The sequence below is a fragment of the Clytia hemisphaerica genome, unplaced genomic scaffold (assembly GCF_902728285.1).
Source record: "Clytia hemisphaerica strain Z4C2 unplaced genomic scaffold, Clytia hemisphaerica genome assembly, whole genome shotgun sequence".
NCBI classification, from domain to species: domain Eukaryota; kingdom Metazoa; phylum Cnidaria; class Hydrozoa; order Leptothecata; family Clytiidae; genus Clytia; species Clytia hemisphaerica.
The window spans coordinates 80,779-101,544 of NW_027104060.1; the positions used below are offsets into that span (position 1 = coordinate 80,779).

Consider the following 20,766-nt stretch of genomic DNA (forward strand, 5'->3'; position numbering starts at 1 on the left):
GGGCGTAAGAAAATTATTAACAGCTGTTATCAGGTCAATGAAAGAGGAATGGTAGGAGAATACGTACTTGCTTGGTTTCATCACAGGTTTATGGAGCTTTCTATTCGTTTGTTGAAAAGAGAATGTAGATTCTACTACTCCAATAGAAGCTGCTGGTAATTTAGTTTATAGTAATTTTCAAGATGTCATTGTTTTAGAGGAGATTATGAGACAAAACCCTGGCTTTGTTAAATAGACTTGATAATTTACCAACTGGAAATGTTACAAGGAAAGACTGGGACGAAATCAATGCTCGAAGCCTTAATTTATTGTGCAAAGAAGAGAAGAGAAATTTTGACAGTGAAGTATCGGACGTTATTTGTCTCACTGAAACATGGAAAGAAGCAAGGATGTATAATAAGAATGTCTTGAATAGCAAGAATGTAAATGGGAATCGTGATGTGTCTGTCGTAATAATTTCCACTGTTGTAGGAAAACATCATTCAAAAGAAAAAGAATCTATGGGTCAAATCCCAAAGCATCATTGCAGCATTATTGTTGCTGCTGGCTGTCGGGTCATTCTTACTAAGAATCAAGGAAGTCTTGCTAGGCTTGGTTTAAATAATGGAGCATCATTGGGTACTGTGGTTAGCATCGTGTACAAAGAGGGTGTAAAACCCCTATCTTCCCCAGAAGTTATAGTTGTTGATTTGCCTAAAATGAAAGGTCCACAGTGGCACCCGGACCATCCCACATGGGTGCTGATACCCTTGAATGAAGTTTTTTGCGATGCAAAATACTGTCATCGTGAAGGATTTCCTTTGATTACTGGTTAAGCATTAACAATAACAAAGAGCCAAGGTATGACACAATAGGAAGAAACCAATAGATCTCTAATGCAATTATAAAACTGTCACCAGAAATAGAGATGGAAGTAAAAAATTATGGAACTGCATATACCGCATTTTCGCCTGTAACGGAAGGTGTCAATTGGTGTATTGCTGAACCCATACCATTTGAACGTCTAGAGTATCTCAATAGACATCCTAAGAGGAAAGTCAGACAAGCTGAAAAGAAACGCCTTAAATCACTTTCTGAAAAAACGATTCGTGAAAATCCATGCTTAATCGAACTCCTCTTGATCCAGGAAATTGACGCTTTTTGTGATGATGGTATTCAAGATTCGCTATGCTACAAACATGCCTATCATTGTCGTTGTGTCCTGCATTCCTTAGATCAATGAATGTAACATGTTTTATTGGATTAAACTAGCAGACAAATCACAATGTGTAGTTTAGTAGGAAATTTATGTTCTGTAGAATTACTACTTGTAGGAGTGTTTTAGTCTCGTAAAAATAACCATCATCAATACGTAATACAAACCATTCTCAAAATACCGGTGTGGAATGCTTTGAGGGAGGTAACTCACCTAAGCCCTGTTCAAAGTCTGGGAATGCCTACTTGTGCATTGTAAAGCAGGATGGACTCCCTCAAACAATTCCACATTGACTTCACGTTAAAAGGGTTACTAAGTTTTGTGTACATGCTAAACTCCTAAGTAAGTAAACTTTTTGATACCATGTTGAAACTAGCGTACTTTAATGAGTCCTTAAAAAGTAGTTTCCATATGGTTGCATAAAGAAATTGCAAAATTAAAGCAAATTATCTTTTGTGACAAGGGTTCCATCTTTAAATTTTGAGAGTGTTGTATTAAGTATTTTCCCCGTACTAAGGTTGGTAATTTAAGGACCATGCTTGTTATCTATTATTTTTCTACTTCGTTTCAGTATAAATACTTAAATAAAACACTATGGATTCACGTGAACTTAGTCTGTCAGCCTCCTCTGATATTGATAACAAGCAAATAACAGGGCCTAAAAACACCCAGAATAAAAGGATCATAAGAACTGTCTTGTGTGCGGTTGCGTTCTGTGTCTACAAGTAGCAGTCATGTCCATCCTTAGAAGTCTTGGTAATATCAAAGAAATGAGAAACAGTTCTCTTTCTCAAGAAAAATTACCTCAAGACAAACAACCTCAACAAGTCGATGTTGACTTGACAGTAGAGAAACCTGAAAGCTCATCCTCTAAAGTGCAACTTCCATCTCACTCAGATACAAATCTTGGTGTATTTGATTTTGAAGCAGCATCATCAGCAATGAAAGAAAGTAATAAAAATAAAAGAGAGCGTTATTATAAGTACACAGACGAGGAAAGATTCAACATTGGAAAACATATGGCAGAATTCGGTGGTGCCAGCAGCTTGAGGAAATTTAAAGGAAAATTTCCTAACCTTAATAAAAGCACCCTCCGTTCAATGCGTGACAAGTATGAAAAGGAATTGAAATTGCCTGTTTTGCAGAAACGTGAACCACATTCAAAGCTGAAAGCCGAGCGTCGTGGAAGACCACTCATGCTTGGTCCAATTGATGGCCTTGTTCAAAATTATTTACGAGTGAGTAGATTTATTTCTGTCGATTACAACTTTCCGAGCCTTGGATGGATTTAGCCAACTTCTTGCGATGAATTTTTAATGTTCCCCCAAACACAATCCGTAATAATCTAACTAAAAGTCAGGCTTCTAAAGAAATCTGTAGTTCCTTTGATTCCCCTCTTTTCAGCACAAGTTTAATTGTATACTACGTTTTTCATAGGCCGTTCGTACGCTCGGAGGTGTCGTGACCCAGATCATCGCAGAGTCTGTAGCAATCGCGTTGATCAAAAAACATCCAGAGATGAATCTCGATCACATTCACCTGCCGGGTTCATCTTGGGCACAAAGTTTGCTACGGAGAATGAAGTTTGTCAGAAAACTTGGAACAACTGGGAAAGTACCTATCTCAGAAAATCTACGAAAGGAGCTAGAGCTAAATTACCTAAATGGTATTGTTAGTAAAATCGAAAAGAACAACATTCCACATTCCTTAGTGCTTAATCTTGACCAAACACTGACAAAATATGTGACCACTTCGAAGAAAACAATGGCGCCAAAAGGCTCAAAAACGGTGCCAATTAAAGGTTCAACTGACAAAAGATCAATCACCGCCACGTTCACTATCACGCTCGAAGGACATTTCCTTCCGATTCAGCTTATTTACGCTGGGAGAACTAAAATAAGTTTACCCAGAGTCAAATTTACTGCAAGCTTTAGTCTAAGTGCAAACCCTAAGCACTATAGCAATGAAACCGAATCTGTCAAAATCTTGAATGATATTATTATCTCCTACGTCAAGAACAAACGAGAGAAATTGGGACTACAAAAGGATCACTATGCACTTCTTATCATGGATGTGTTCAAAGGGTAAATGACATCAAAAGTACTTAAAGTTCTGAAAGATAATCATATTCTCCTCCAAAGTGTACCGGCAAACTTCACTTATCTTTTTCATCCTCTTGATGTCCAAGGAGGTCCAAATGGCTTTGTTAAGCGCTTGACGAAGAAGAAGTTTTCCGAATGGTACACGGGAAAAATCATGCTAGGTCTGGATGAAGGAAAGCAGCTTGCCGAAATCGAAGTGCCATTAAAACTATCGATTGTAAAGCCACTTCATGCGAAGTGGATCATGGAGATGTACAACGTTATGACATCTGATGAAGGACGGAACGTATGTCTCAAAGCATGTGAAGTTTCTGGAATAAAGAAAGCAGTCGATCATTGACAATCTTTTTTCTCGATTATTTTAGACATTTTTTGTAGATTTGTTTTCAAATTGTTTAAAAGAACATGCAAAAATGTACTTTATTTACTTTACTTGTAATGTGTCATCAATATTTCATTGCAGTACCCTGATTTTCCACATGAAAATACAGATTAAAACATTTTGCAATCCCACACTATAGGATTTTCGAAATCGCGAAATCGTACTTTATTTACTTTACTTGTAATGTGTCATCAATATTTCATTGCAGTACCCTGATTTTCCACATGAAAATACAGATTAAAAAATTTTGCAGTCCCACACTATAGGATTTTCGAAATCGCGAAATCGCGAAGTTAAAAAAAAACCGTTTTGCGAAATTTTGTCAACGCGAAATTTTTAGAACCCCTCGATTCGCTAAATTTTGTCCACGCGAAAATTCTAAAATCTCAATTCGCGAAAAAAAGTCCACGCGAAAATTAATCCACTTTAGGTAATAACTGCAATTATGTTTCTTTTTTCTATTTACAGAAAAAAAACCAACAAATAAATAGCAAAATAGTAAAAAAACAAAAAACAAATGGAGATCACCATGGAGCACTCTGCCCAAATGACAGCCATGAAAGAAGCTGACATACCAATGATAAACATTTTGAAAAAAGTTTGACCGACTTTATTCAAGAGTAAGCATTTACCGTCATTCCAACATTCGTCTGGGGCAGCCGGCCAGAGCAGACCGTTGCAAGCTCAATACGGGAAGGCCACGCAAACTTTCAGAAAGAGACCATCGTCACGTTATAAGATCAGTTCAGGAGTCGCGGAAATCAGATGGGAGCTTCACCTCAAAGCGCGTGGCAAGTTACACAGGGCTAGACAAGAACGTCAGCAATAGGACTGTCAGACGGTGCCAGAACAAAAACGGATACAAATATAGACAGTTGAGGAAGAAGGGATTGTTGTCTTCACAAGACCGTGAAAACCGTGTCAAATTCTGTTGGAGGGTTAAGGATCTAAAGTGCGCAGATTTCTGGAAAAAATACATTTCCATGTATATTGACGGAGTTGGGTTTGAATTCAAAACAAAGCCGCTGGATCAGGCCAGGGCTCCCTCCTCCCGTGAATGGCATTTAACATCCGAAGGGCTCAGAGTAACGATGAAAGGCAAAAAGGAAGGCGTACGCAATGCTACCTTCATGGTTGGGATGTCATATCGAAATGGTGTTATGGCGTGTAGCCAAAACTTTGGAAGTATAACTGGGAAGAAGATGGCAAAAATCATAGATGAAGACTCTCCAAGGCGGCTGCCCCAGACGAAACTAAAAAACTGCTATTGGTGCTTTCGACCGAAACAAAGTAAAAGTTTTCAAAATTCCTGCAAGATCACCATTATGAAGAGCCTGCGACAAGCACTGGATCGACAAATTGAACGTGAAACTTTATAGAATTTTCTGCGAGAGTCAAGCAACCCCTTCTAGATTTCCCATCAAACAACATCGATAAAATAATCAACAGCATGGACAAGCGTGTTGACAGCAGCATCATAAAAACTGGCGGCTATAGTACAAAATACTGAACTATGATGAAGGTTTGTTTGACTCAAACAAGTTTATTGCTCCAATCTGACTTGGGGGACTGACTTTTCTGTTTTAAAATGTAAACAAAAACTTTTATGATGCTGCCATCCAGCTTTTTTCAAATTCAAGCACATTAATTTCCCAATGACTTGTTTTTGTTGCAGACCCTTCTTTTTGGTTGAGGGGTTTAAAAAAACTGCCTATACTGGCCTATATGTAAAATATAAACAAAACTGGCTTGTGTTACCACGCGTTACCTCATGAGTTACCCCAAACCGTAAGGTTTTTTAGGCAAAAACCAACAAGTTACCGCGTTACCCCAATTAAAAAAATATATATGGTGAAAATCAGAGATCTGACCTCAAGGAGAGAAAGTGTTGAAAATACTAAATAAAATAAAGATGAAACATAAAAAAGGGACCAATATTTTTATAATTATACGTTTGAGAATTTTATGCGAAAAGAACCAACAAACCAATAGACATAAAAATTTAAAAAGCCAAGCAGAAAAACAAAACAGCAATCACATAATTATAAACACCAAAAACCACTCAAAAACCCAACAAATGCAATCTGGAGTCTCTTTAATTCGAGTGTATCATTTAAACAATTAATCAGAGCTTATTTTTCAAACCTTCAAATAAGACAATTTAATCAAAAACTTTAAACTATCACAAATTAGAGCCTAAGTTCGGGAAAATTATTTTCAGGTTAGGGAAAATTGATTTACCTAACTTGTATTACGCATGCGTGAGAAAAATCCACAAGTGATTTTTTCACTCAAAATTGTTCGAGTCGTATGTAAAGCAAACCATTATAAGGGGGTATTCGATCAGTGTGTAACACAACGTTAAAGGTGAGGCGTCCCGCCAGGGCGGCCTCATTCGTTCGCAATGGACTTGCGTCGCAAGGGCTCAAAAAGTGGATCAGTGAGACGGGTATGAGGTCATTAAGTTGGCTCTCTAGTGCAGCTCCACTGTTGTGACAAAAGTGCCGGGATTCTCAGAGTAGCGCAAGTACATGTCAGAACGAATGAGAGCTATCGAACTAATGCTCACAGAATGATCGAATACATTTAATTATTTTACCCGCTTTCTATAAATCAGGATTTAATTCGTGAATTATGTTTTCAGCAGAGACACAAACTGATCTGTATTTTGAAAATTCGGGAATAGCATTTTCTTGATGGTGAAATTTCAATTTCACCAGTTAGTTAAAACAAACATCCAGATCATGTTTACCATTAATCTACATCTGGGTAATTTGTTAGTGATATCCTGAATCCCAACCTAGGGACAGTTAGCACGATCCCTAGTTAGTGATCAGTTAGGTAAATATAGCATTTTCCACATATGTATTCATATATTTCCCGAACCTTGGTATTTGATTATTTTTTCCTGTGAAATAAAAAGAATCGAAGGGGTGAAGTTGCGTCTCTTAATGTAAAATGTGTGTGAGAGCCACAGGGTTGGATAGTGGCGATCGAATCCCAGCTCCTTCCCTTATAGTATGCTTTCTACAACGTTGTGGCAGAAACGTGTTAAAGGTGTGGCAACTTTGTGTAGTAGAAAGTATACTTCTTTTCTCATTGTTATTTTAGTTTCTTCGGCTGGTTCCGTGGATTTTAAGTTGTAGTTTCTATATATTAATAGCGGTGCTTTGTGTGTCTGTGTGTCACCACTTTCGTTTTCGCTTTGTTTGTGTTTTAAAATTATGACTTTTAGTCTCTTGCTCCACAAATTTGTTCCATTGGATTCGCGCCATTTGCAAAAGATCAGTTAGAGCTTGGTTTAGACTTTATTCAGCCTTTGTTTTGAAATTTAAGGCCCATCTACATTTTAGTAATTTTAATTTCTGCCCAGAGTTGTCTTTCGTGTCTTTTTCTCTCTTCTTTTGTTTTAAATGTTTTCAAATGTATTTAACGATCGTATTTATAAATGACATTCGAATCCTTTTCAAAACAAAACAATTTCATTTCATAGAAAAGAATATTTCAAAAGTAAATCAAAACATAAAAATCAAAAAGTTTGTGGACAACAACAGCATTCAAAGGGCGATATCAAGCATAAGAAAAAATTAGTTTACTTCTTTCTTTTATAAAAATATTCAAGTCGTCGTTTAGTCTGTCATTTTTTATGTTTGAATTCGAAAAATTATGCCAAGGGTTTAAGAAAGCAACTTTAAATTGTCTTATTTTTTTTCGATCTGATAAAAAACAAAGAGTTGCACTATTCTTCGTGACTTTCCCACTTTTTCCTGAAAAAATGGCATTTAAACTAGACGGCATATTTAACGCGAGCGAAGCGAGAAAAATAGCTACCTGCAGAGTCGTTTCAAACGACACTGGTACAGTAAACGATGCTCTTCTGATAACTTTTGACTTAAACAAAAAATTATGTCACGGGGGGACAGTACACGATCCAAATATGGTTAAAAGATAAGACACCCGGGGAAGGTTAGAGTTAAACGTTGTAGAGATTTCTTCTTTTTTTTTGATCGCCTTTTTAAGCCAGCTTCAACATCCAAAGGACTTTTAGTGCGTTCAGCTACAGCTTAACCGGCGTGCGACGCCGGGTACCGGCTAGTATTTTATATTCGCGTTTCATACTTTCACTAAACACATTTTTTTACATCTTTTTATCTGTGGTGGTATCCAATTAACACTGCTTTGCCTACCTACACAACCCATTTTCGTAAAAGGCCGAAATCCTGTGTAGGTCGAAAACTGAGGATTATGTGTTTTCTTGAAATTTTTTTGGACTCATATTGAGTTACTTCTTTCCATCTTAACATATATTGAGTCGCTTTCTTCCTTGTAGTCACTTTTAGATCACTAGTTTTGCATTGATGGATTTCTATGTCATCATATTTTCCTTTTCAATTCCAACCTGATTGATTTTCTGTGAATGTTCATTCTAGATTTTTGTTGTATTTGTATTGTCTTTTTGTTTTGTAGGTTTTTGTCTTTATTGTTTCCATTTTGAGTAGTTGAAGGTTTTATACTTCTAGACTATATATCATATTGAAACATTTTTTTAACACATTTTTTATATTATGTATTGGAGCGACTATAGAAAACCCACTTTTAAAATAAAGTTAAAACGGAGATAAGCCTCCGTAACCTACGTATTGAAAATTACCGCGCGTTTTCGAGTATTGAGATACTTGGAAAGATGCACTCCAACTTCAGGTAAGCAATGAAAACATAAGTGAGGTATAGAATTGTAGACGGTTTCGAAATATCAAAACGTCATTTTTTGAAGACATTTAATGTAAATTCTTTCTTGACTGCAATTCCAATTGCTTAGTTAGTCTGTCCACAAAAACATTCATTTTTTAAACCAAAACATTCGTTCAGTTGGTACCTGAAACAATGAATGAAAATTATAAACATTGTTTTTTAAAATTGACTAAAGAAAAACAAATTATAGCAATTTTTGTTTAAATTAACGCAATATTTTTCGGAATCATTTGAGTTGAAAACCATTTCATTTTTATGTTCCTTGAATACTTTGCTCTTAAATGGAGGTCATTGAGGTTAGTTTAAATGATGTATTTAATACACTATTACCATGAAGTTTTTCCTTGACCCTTCCTCTATGCCACCAAAAACCCATTGGCCCTCAACTCTGTGCCCACGGTGATACTTTCGTTTACCAAATTTACTCTCATCAATCTGTACACGAATACCTTTCAAAAATAAAATGGACTATATTTAAATTTACCAAAAAGGTGAATAATCATCCTGATTATAAATTTTTTTCAATCCTTAGAATCCAAGCATTGATCCTCATATATGTTTTCTGAACGATAAAGGTTAAAGTATCAAAAGTTTAAGGTATACAAAAATTTAAATAAAAACTGACCCTCTCCTCCAATTGGTTCACTGTTCGTGGAGTATTATGACTTCACACACCTCTCAACAAAACATGTCCCAGTCCACTGCCGTGTTTGGAGATAATCCCATTTGTTGAATTATAACTGATTGATCCACACCTTGTTATAATAAAGTAAAATTAAAGAATCGTCAAATGTAATCTATTACTATTGTTTGAAGACCCGTGATTAAACATTTAAGATATCTGAAAATATCTAACTTTAGCATCTATTGCTTGAAAGTTAACTAATATTTTTAAAACATGATCAATATTTACCAGTAGACCACCAATAAGTAAGCTCCAATATTTCTGTAATGGTTAGATTACTGTTATCAAACCATGAACCTGTCCTGATCGATTTCTCTACTGAATGGTCCGTGTCTTTGACATCTCCAAACAAGCCCATCAGAACACTTTGTTGTTTTTGTCAAATGCATAGGCAAATTACATTTATGACAGGTGCGATTTTCTTAATCAAGTTATTATCCATCGACCATCGAATGGCTTGCTCGTTATTTGGAATAACATCAGATAGTATCCAACGGTACGATCCAATAATTGGATGACTTTATCTATGATAGCTAGACTGTTTAGACTGTTTGTGCCGATTTGAGTAGACTTTTCAACATTTGAGACCTTTGCAATGGGTTGAGTAAAAAAGGCTTGAGTTGATCTATGTCTTTTCATTATAACTTTGTACTTATTAATCTGAAACGAAAGACGAAAACCATAACATCGTTTAAAACATGAAATTAGTCGAGATAAAGTAAAATAATGAGCAGCAAACATACAATTTATTTAGATTAAAAGCAGAAAGTTAGTCTACAATTTTAATAAATAGTAAAAATAATGATATATACTAGCTGGCCTTGATGTCGCTATCCCGGGGGAGGGGGGGTACTAGGGTTGGTGAATGAGGGGTATGTGCGGACGGGACCTCCGAAAACCGACCCTTAGAGAGACCAAATTTTAGTGAAAAAGTAACCCTTAGAGAGACTTTTACGAAAAATTTTCTCTGATTTTCAAAATTTCCTACCCTTAGTGAGACTTTTTTGTAATTTTTTCTCTCAAAATCAAATTTTTTTTCTAAAAATCGTGATTTTTCCCACCCTTAGAGAGACTTTGAAAGGTGAACAACCCGACCCTTGCCGTCCGCACATACCCAGCACCTATTTTTGCCTAAGCACCCCCCCCCCGGGTCGCTAAAAGACATCCAGCTCTTTTTAATCAGAAGACATTAGCTAGATTTGACGAAGTAGCTAAATTTAAATACAGTTGAGCTTGTGTAATTCCTTTAACTCGAATACTCATGTAAATAAATAAAGGTGGTAAATTTCGTATAGAAATCCTCCTATCCTATAAATACGAATATGGATTTAGAATATTGGTGTTTTTTTAGTAAAGCGCAGCTAAAAATTGGGCAATATTTCCATTTTATGATAAATAAACTAATTATCACAAGATTGAAGGGAGTTAAGTACATCAAAATTTCATAATGATAAAATCTAATAATCCTTAATAATCAACACAATCAAATACTTAACACCTCAATATTAAAAAAGGAAAAATAAATTCAAATTCTTTTCATAAATTGTGCATTTGGTTGAATACACAAATTACAAAATGTCAAAAGAATTGGTCCAAAAGTATTTAAAAGAAAGAACTCCCACATTACTCAATATACGGCCATTGCTGCAATCAAATTATTATTAGATTAAAGTAGAACAATGTTCAATAATTACATTGTTGATACTGTCATTTATCTTTTGCTCGAATTTTCTCACATATAAATCTTGTTCAATCAATGAAAAGTTGTTGATCATTTCAGGCGACTTTTTGAGGAAAATGTACGAGTATCGGTGGCCATTTTTTATACTGGAATACGTTCCATAACCCTCCGACATCAAATATTTGCAGCAATTAATGAATTCAGCCCTCATTATATGTTGGCGGAAAGTTTTGGTGGTGCAGATTCGTACTGACCTTTGGGTAACGATTGAACCCGGAGAAGCCAGAATCACTCTGCAAAGATTTTCCTTCGTTGGAACAAAACTATTGCCTATTTGTTTGATTGGAATTGAAGATTTCACGAACTGAAATTAATAAAAGAAAACAATCATTGGTAATAATATGAAAAAGAAGGTAAGTCTCTTCCAATAAAACAAATTTCTAAGCAACCCTCATCCGTGGTTTTATAAAGCAATTGATTGATTGATTCTATTAATTTTCAGTGTTTAATTCGCGCCAAACCATGGCCAAAACAAATCATGTATGACATTAGCACTGGGAAAGTGACTAGGTACTTCGAACCTTTGATTTCAAGGTTAGAATTGATGCCATAATAAGTCAATATCAAAATTGTACCTCTTTGAGAACTGATGTTTGATCAGCTATATGGTGGATTATATTCCTTTCATGGATGATTTTGTCAAGAGTTATTTCCTCTGTCAATGTTTGATTGTTGTTATCCATGATAGAGAATAATGTATCCAAAACTTACAGCGCAACGGCAATTTTCAGAATCTGGACAGTAAATTTTGAATTTTTCACTGGAATTGCTGTTCTCATTTTTCTGTTGGCTCCTAATATTACATCTGTATTCATACCTGTTAGAAGAAAAAGATATTGTGACGTAATTTTATTTTAAATGTAGGTAATACAGGTTTCGAAGGTTCGTGATTTGCATGCGCACGGAAAAGAGTTTGTGTTGTTATTATATTTTCAAAATGCTATGGAAAAACAGATATGGTTGATAGTTAAAATATATGAAACCGAACTTACTCTGCAGCATTATGTGCCAAATAAAACATCGGGGGATTTTCTTCGTCAAGTAAACTGTCCAGTTTTTCATATATATCTTTCATTGTGTATGGAAATTCTTGATTGAATGTTTGGGTCGCTTTTAATTGATCATCAGGACATGGTCTGAATGGAGGTGGAACGCTGAATAAAAACCTATCCCAGAACCCATCATTATGGTCAATTGTAGCCAACATAATGGATGCATTCTTTAACTGCGTAGACCCTGAAATAGAGAAGACTTTATTTATATATGAAGTAATCGGCATTCCCCACTATGGTATAAAATTAATGTTTCATTGTTAATTACTCACAGTTTTGCCCTGTTGTGATTCTAAACAGTGAAAGCATTTTGGGTGGAAATAGTCAAAGTGAAATTTTGAATTAGGCAGCTATAAATTGCACAAAAAATGGAGAAGGAGAAATCAAATATAAGGGATAAAAACGATGTTGAGATTACATTATAGGACAAATACAAAAACTAATAGTTCGGAAGTTCCTATAAAATTTAAAATGTAACAAGTAATTACCCAAAATGCAAAATGGTATGTCAGTTTTGATACTTCGTTGATCTTCGGTGGCGTAATTTATTGTTATCGACTCGCCACTATAGAGCTTGCACAAATTTTCGATTTCACATGTGAATTAAATACAATACCTTTAGCGTTCTTTTTAAATCTTTTAGAATCAGGTTTGTAAAATTCAGATATCATCAAATTTGAAGGGAACTAAAAAATTGATATGTAATTATGTGAAGAGAATTTTAGAAAGATTAATGTAATTAATGCGAAAAAATTACCGTTACTGTTCTCGTCGTTTTTTGCAAATCGCATGAAATAATCGGAAATCTCTGAATTGACAATATAGGCCTGTTGTTTCTTTGACAGCAGCTTTACCAACCCACTTCCAGTGGTTGTTGATATCAAGGAAGACTTTACGGGATCTGGTATAGGTTCTGTAATTACATGTTTGATTGCTGAGGACTTACCTAAATAATAAAAAATAGCTATCGTCATCTCTATGTTCACTATTTTAATTAGACAACATATTTAAAGTAGAAAAATAATCATCTGAAAAGAATGCACAGGAATAAACGTAATGAGAGAAAACAGGTTAAACATTTTTAAGATAGAATAAAATCGTAAAAGATCCAAATAGAACAAGAATAAAAGAAAAATTACCTGTTGTAGGTTGTCCAACGAACAACCAATATGTATTAAGATTCATTTCAAATCCATCACGGATAGTGACTTTTGATCCGACTCGTGACAACAAAAAATTTATTGTTGTCAAAATAGGTGCAATAAAAAAAGAAGCGTTAGAACCATGTTTGTTCGCAAATAGCGATATAAACTTTGACACACGATTGTTGATTAAGTTTAAAGAGATTTCATTTTCCTCATTTGAATTGATTAATCGAGCATATAAATCAGCCCAAACATCGTCTGATATTGCATTGATTGCAGCGCGTTTAGCCATGTTGTTCTCCTCTCCGTCGTAACGTAAGTCTGCACGCAACAAAATTGAAGTGTAGAATGAAAAAAACCGTTGGAAAGATTGACTTAAATAGTTGGGAGCACTATAATGACTTCATAATTTAATTGACGTCAGAAAAGTTGAGTAGCTTTACAATGACTTCTTACCTATTGTTGGAAAAAAAATGCGTTTTCGTCTCGTCACACGCCCAATGCAATGGGTTCTTTCCTATGGCGCGCCAAAAGGCTTTTTAATACCAACTATTTTTTTCAATACCAACTTTTTTTTTCGATACTAACTTTTTTTTTCATTACTAACTTTTTTTTTTTTCGATACCAACTTTTTTTTTTCGATACCAACTTTTTTTTTGATACCAATTTTTTTTTTCACAACACCAACTTTTTTTTCGATACCAACTTTTTTTTCGATACCAACTTTTGCCTCGATGAGTAGCCATTCAAGTGTAAAGAGACCCTTAATTTATTTCTGCGGAAATAATGTCGTGCGAATCTAAACAGAAAAACGGGATGATTCCTGCATCAATAACAGGCATGCGTAATTGGGCCTTCTTTTTTACCGCAAGTTGTTATTTAGCGCATATACAAAGACGAATGAAAACGCTGGAGTGAGGATCAGGACGGCAAAATATGATATGTCGTGTTTTTCGAACATGCAGGAATCGTAACATGAACGGTCTCGGGACGAGAGAGTAGCCTGCATAAAGCAGAGCAAGAATTGTGTGAAAACACTTCAATTTTTATGACCAAACGACTCATCTTTCTATTGACGCGCAAGGAAATAAGACTTAATTTCGGCTCGGGGTTGGGTACTAAGCCTATCGAAGTTATTTAATGCTAATTTTATTTTCTAGGTTCGACATTAACTTCGCTAAAGATCGTCCCAATATATTAATTGACTGCCATTATTCGTGGCATATGGGAGAACTTAAACAAGTTTCTTTCGTGACTCAGTTTAGAATAGGGTTTATATAGAGCACGACGACGAAAAATAAAGCAAAAAGGTAACCATTATATGTCTTTCCAAAAGTGTTTTAATATAGCATAAGTGGGTACCGAAAAAATGCTTAAAAAGTAAAGTGTCTACACTTTTGAGACAGAATATATCTAACGATACTCAACCTCGCTACTATTACTAAGTTAAAAAGAACAAAGCAATGTCATTTTCAACTTGATGATTGTTATCTTCGCCTAACAAATCTAAAAAATCTTAAGAATAAACAAATATAAATAAAAATCTTACAGAGATAATCAGATGATTTTTTATATTTGGCCCATAAATTCCTTTCGTGGCAAAACCCTTCAAATTTTATTGCAAACTGACGTTGCAAATCTTTGATATGACTATTTGAAATCATGAAAAACAAGTCCTCTCGTGGGTCATCTTGTTTTTCATTTTGTTCCGCAGTAAAATAGCAAAATATACAACCTCAGCTTAAATATAAAAAATCATCTGATTTTCCCTTGAAGAATGAACAAATATAAACCAATCTATCTGTCCAAAACGATAAAAATACATAAAATCAGGCTTAAAATTTGAAAAAAAATATAGTGTACAATGTTTCTGTAAATATACATACCGTTCCTTGAGGGGAGAAATTTTCGCGATTTCGGGTGAAACGAGCAAAACTCGCCAAAGTTAGATTTTCAAGTCGCCAAAATTTCTTCCCTCAAGGTAGCGTCATAAAATATATTACTATTACGTGTAAAAATGTTTCGCTTTGGAATAAAATACTCATCGTGTGCGCCAAGTAAGACATAAATGAAACCTCAAGAAATACAGCAATTGACAGTACACAAATGAACGGAAAGAAATGTGTGGAGCTGTTCTCAAATTCATATTTCGAACTGTCAATCAGTCCTGGGGGAATGCAGGTCTGGTTAAGTTTTTTATTTCATCCGCCATAATAGGTACTTTGATAAATGCCATTTCGAAAATGATCTGACTCGTGTGAAATTTTCTGGACTGGAACATTTCTGAATTCAGGCTTTGACTTAAAATCCAAAAATAGGCGAAAATTCAACGAAAGATCAAATTAATTTTATTTTCGACCGACCTCCGAATTCTAGGTTAAGGTAACGACAAACTAGTGTAGTCAAAAGTTACAGCCCTCCGAAAAAGGTTCACTTCGACCATTTTTTTGCAATTTATCGCCCATTCGGACCTTCTTCGGAGGGCTGTAACTTTTGACCCAACAAAGATATGAAAAATCTGAATACATATTTGAAATCAGCGGGATTCAACAATTTGGAAAAGTATAGAATAAAAGTTTTTGGTCAATTAGAAAAAACGATAGTCAATTTTCAAAATTTTGGCGGGTATTTAATTTGGCGGATTTTGCGAAAAACCGCCCAACCGCCAAATTTAATCCCCGCGAAAATTAATACACTTAAGGTAACCCTCTTTTAGTCCAGCCTCAAAAGTAAAAGAAGGATAAGTTCATAGGTACGAAGATAAAGTCCAGTGAATAAAAAATCCATCTACGACTACTGGGTGCAAACATTGAGCTCCATGATAATAATAAATATCAAATAAAAAAATATAACATCTGTCCTCTCTATCAGGTAAAACGTTGGCCTTTTATGCTTTGAATTGAGCTTGAACTCAGAAAAAGCGATAATTCTCAGAAAAAGCGATAATATGCATATTTCTGAACATACTTTAAAGTAATGTAATTTGCATTTTAAAAGGGTAAAGCTTAGATTAAAATGAGCTTAGAATTTTCCCAGCTGAAAATATTCATTAGTTGAGCAAACCTTTCCATGTGAGAAAAAAAAATCACTTTCTTGTCAAGATCAACAAAATCAAGCAAAAGAACTATAGAAAGGAGAAAACATAAATGAAAATAAACGATAACATTTAAATAAATAAAAATCGAAACAAAACATAAAAGTTTCAAAAGTATGTTCTACAAAAGTGTATCTTCAAAAGAGGATTAAAAACATTAAAAACTTCATCCCTTGAAAAAGAATGGCGCATTGATAATGGCCTCGTCCATTTTTGTAATCATCTCTTGGAGGCTATTGATGTGGACGGGCAACTTGATCACATAAGCACACGTACTTGCCTCTGGATAACATTGACAGTCGTGATCGCAGTCGTGTACAAATTTCACGACAATTTTGGGTTGAAATCCCATGGGTGGAATATTCATACTTCCAGTGATAAACTGGCAGACATCGCTCAGCGAATGTGTTGCGTTATCTAAAAAAAAGAGACTCTCGAGCTACACATTTTTTTATAAGCAACTCCAATTTTCGGGTCAGGCCTAGAGTTGCTAAGGAGTTTTCGAAATCCAGGCCTTAAGTTACTTAAAATCTTTGAAATCTAAAGCTTTGTGGGTTTTTAATATTTTAGTTTTTGTTACATTGTAGACTTTATCTACAGTATATCTTTACGGCTGTTTCTATTACTGTAAATATGAAGAAAAATGTCTACATCACATGAAATTACAAAGTCTACCAATTCACCTATTTGACATTCAATGGGCATTCAATACTTTTTTTAACAGAATTCTTGACAACTTACCACTAGAATTGCAACTTTCGACATAGTCGCAAAAGTATTTGTAGATTGTTTCTTCTCGTATGAACTTATTCGAACCTTCTGGTTGGAATATAGGTTTGAACTCGTCCACAAACTGGAAGTAATCGATGCTTATTGCGTTGAAGACAAAGAATTTCGAGAATTCCTCCGAATGTTTTTTTATTAGGGGTAGTAAGCCGCGCATGTTCAGTCCTGCTTGAAGTTGACGAATTGCTTCAATTCGTGGCTCCAATGTCTCTTTATAATATAGCATTCTGTAATGATAAAAAATTAAATAAATAATGGAGTGTAATTATTTTATGCGCCACCTCTTCACTTGGTTGTGATATTTCATGTGCCAACAAGATGAAAAACTATTGAAACCCTCTGGACAACACCTTTTTAGTATAATGTACTTTTTTTCAACCCGTTCAGTACACCACTAACTGAAAAATTAATCTTTAATTAACACCATACATCATTTCCGTACATGGGGTGGACGGGATTTTCTGGGGGTATTTGGAGGAAAATTCCTGGAGGGTGAAGAGGAAATTTTGTGATTTTCAAGTAAAAATTTAAGTAAATTTCCAAAGGGTATGATAATCAGACTGTGTCTACCTATACATTGGTAAAAAATCTTCTTAATTAGCGGGGGGGGGGGGTGTTGGAATTAAAATGTCTTGGGTGGAAAAAATTGGAGGATGTTAGCCAGAAGAATTAAGACAAAAGAAGGAACTTTCAAAAATATTTTTTTTTAAATTAATAAGCGGGTTGGAATAAGAATTTTAGGGGGGGGGGGGTACGTTTATTAGGTACCCAAGTGTATTTGAGAAAAACTTTCCAGGGGTATTCTATTTTTCTCACTTTTCCAAGGGGTATTGGCCGATTTTCAACAAAAAATATTTCTACCCTGAATCGGTGCGTCCAACTCCTGTACAGTTTTTTAATGAAATAGCCCAATGTTGACCCCCTAAACTTACCTCAAGAATTCATCTTTCTTCTCCAGCTTGGGTGGTAAGCCTCGGTGGCCAATTTTTATCAACAAATCAGCGTCATTCTGAAATGCGAGTGCCAACTCTTCTTCACTCCCAGCATCGGCGATCTAAATAGGTTACTAAATGATTATTCTGATATACTGATATCCATATCCCAAGGATTTGCAGACTGCAGTATTATTGAGCCGAAAAGATTCATAAAAATTAGAGTAGAAAGCAACACTTTTGGTCCTGTTTCCATTTTTTTCTCCACAATGCATATTTTTACCCTGCATGTGCCAGGATAAAAAAGAGACTAAAAAACTGGGTCATAAACGAAAATTTACTCTGTTGCATTGGTCTACATACGTTGCACGGAATTGACGACCACGCGACATTTAAAGTGTTTAATGTAATTGCAGCCTATCAGATATATTGGGTTACTTTCATTTTTAATTTTTAGAAACTTACTGGTTTCACAGAAGGCAAATCCAAAAAATCATGAGTTGGATCGATTGGCTCATCACATAAGCATTTAAAACATTCTCTGTTCATAATAGTCGGAGATGGGCCAAGTTGTAGGAAACTAATTCCCATTACATAACCAGCATACAAATATTGTTTCTCAAAGACCAGAGATACTTGCATTTTCGGCATACCATCTGGCATGAGTTCTGCATAAATGTTCTTCAAGCATGCTAAAAAGACGGAAGAATAAATTTTATGCTAAAGTGGGAGTCATTAGATTTTCCCGAACTCAATATCTTGAAATTTTTAATTTCATAAGGGAGTAATAACTAATAATGGGGGGTTTCTTGAATTAAAATAATTTGATGTAAAATAATCAACATGCCAGAGCATATCACTAAAAATAGAACAAGAATTATTTGCCTTATTTGTCTGAATTATTTTTCTCATTACCTTGCGGATTTAGAGAACAAGAAAACTAACTCAGCTTTTGGACTGTTTTGCGTATTTGAAATATACATACTTGAAAGGAACTCTCTCCTCAACCCACCAGTGTCTGTTCCCCCTTCTCTCATAAATTTGACGATGAGATTGTTTGATGGTCTGGTCCATGTTTTGTTGCAGTGTTCGGTCCAGTCCTTCCAACAGGATGCTGGGAGCCTTCTGCATCTAAGGAGATCATTCTTTGCTCCTTTCTGTAGTTCTTGTAAATTTACCAGCTCTGCAGTAAAATCAGTTGTGCTGCTTGAGCAGTTTTCATTGATGTTGTTATCACTTTGATAATCATAGGGCAAGGTATCGTCTCCTGAGATGACAATATACTCATCACTGATTATTTCAAGTTTCATCGCACATTTGTCTGCATGTACCAGAAGTACCTCAGTGTCTTGAAAGTGTTTGTTGCAAATTGGACAGTTTCCTCCATCTGCCTTTTTCCGTTTTACACTTGGTCCAGGAAGCTGTATAGGTAGGCTTGACTTTTTGAGAGGACGTTTGGGTGGATGATTGATTGGTGGGTCCTCACTTTTACCATCTTCAATGTCATCAATGTCATCAATCTCAATATTATCTAAGTCTTCTTCATCCATTACAAACCTGGATTGTGGAAGATCTCTACCAATAACTCTGATGTAAATTGGTCCTGCAGCAAACACATGTTTAAGGGTTTTTAAATTCCAAACCTCAACCTTACATTCCATTAAGGCATTTTCAACAGGTTTAACAAAGGAAAAATCAGGAAAGTCAGGAAATCTTTCATCAAAAGCAGCAGCAATAGAGCTGCGCAAATCTAGTTCACTCATTTCACTATCAAATGTAAAAGCTACTGTAACTAATCCATGTTCATAGTATTTCTGGCGTTTCAATTTGAGGGGCACTTTTGTGATTTTCGGTGATGGAATCAGGAATAAATCCTTCATACACTCCTTCCTTTGCACACTTTTAGTTTCCTTTTTTGAAGCTTTTGCTTTGGATAGTGATGGGAGAAGCTTATTCAAAGCAGATTTGTTGTTCTTCTTTTTCGAGCCACAGCTACAATTTCTTTCCATTCTTGTTATTTATTATTTCACTGAAAAAATAAAACAGGTAAAATGAAGGCATACCAGTAAATCTAGACTGTGAGCAATTCAAACACCAATTTTTTCTCATGTGCAGTGTGAAGCATATTAGGGTAAAGTAAAATTTAGTACAAGCGAACAGACACAAAATAAAATACATTTACCTTAAAGTTTGCAGCCCCAATTTTTTTTAAAACCTCCCCTTGAAACCCCACCTCTACTCAATGAGTCTGACAAACAAAAAGATATCACTTGCAAAGATACTAAAATACAAAATATAGCTGAATAATGTAGAATAGAAAGATAAATATGCCACAAAATGAATTTATAAGTTCATTGTTTCTGCCTACTACCCCCCCCTAAATATAAAATGCTTTTAAGATTTTGTGTAAAGTAGCTACAGTTAAAGAATGTTACCTTAAGCAAATGACATCTTGACGGAAATAACATTTGACGGAAATTGATTTTGCCATTTTGGGTGTAAATCACAAAATGTAAATTTGATCAATTTAGGACTAAATTGGGCCTTTTTCTGGATAGAATATCCCTTAATTTGCAAAATTAAATTCCGCAAAAATATTTTTAAAATTTAAAAACATGATTACTTTTCCTACACCACCTCAGGAACTTTAGTATATTTATTTTAGCGGGTGCCAAAAGTTTGTGAACATCAGTTTCAGATTTTTTCGCATGTATTTTTTAAGAGAAGGGGTTAAAACAAGAATAAGAATATTGCTTGGCCTAAAAACTTGTGAAATTAAGTACACGCAAAAATAAATACACTTAAGGTATGTCATTATTCAGATAAAAACTGCATGAGACCCTCTCAATATGTACCTTAAAGGAAGAAATTTTAGCGGGAAGAAAATTTGGCAGATTTGG

General features: G+C 35.0%; 1 protein-coding gene and 1 long non-coding RNA gene across 2 annotated transcripts; both read right to left on the reverse strand.

Annotated features, from left to right (window-relative positions):
- Positions 1–10,966: 10,966 nt before the first annotated feature.
- Positions 10,967–12,600, reverse strand: LOC136812384 (uncharacterized). The gene is made up of 4 exons (XR_010847342.1): positions 12,398–12,600; positions 11,850–12,093; positions 11,433–11,674; positions 10,967–11,161 (listed from the first exon to the last, which is right to left on the reverse strand). It is a non-coding gene; the product is annotated as an uncharacterized lncRNA (long non-coding RNA).
- A 3,492-nt stretch (positions 12,601–16,092) lies between these two features.
- LOC136812348 (uncharacterized) lies at positions 16,093–19,891 on the reverse strand. The gene is made up of 5 exons (XM_067068844.1): positions 18,852–19,891; positions 18,332–18,558; positions 17,867–17,988; positions 16,890–17,161; positions 16,093–16,565 (listed from the first exon to the last, which is right to left on the reverse strand). Exons 1-5 carry the CDS (start codon positions 19,873–19,875, stop codon positions 16,315–16,317), a joined length of 1,896 nt encoding a protein of 631 aa, XP_066924945.1. The 5' UTR covers positions 19,876–19,891; the 3' UTR covers positions 16,093–16,314.
- Positions 19,892–20,766: the final 875 nt, after the last annotated feature.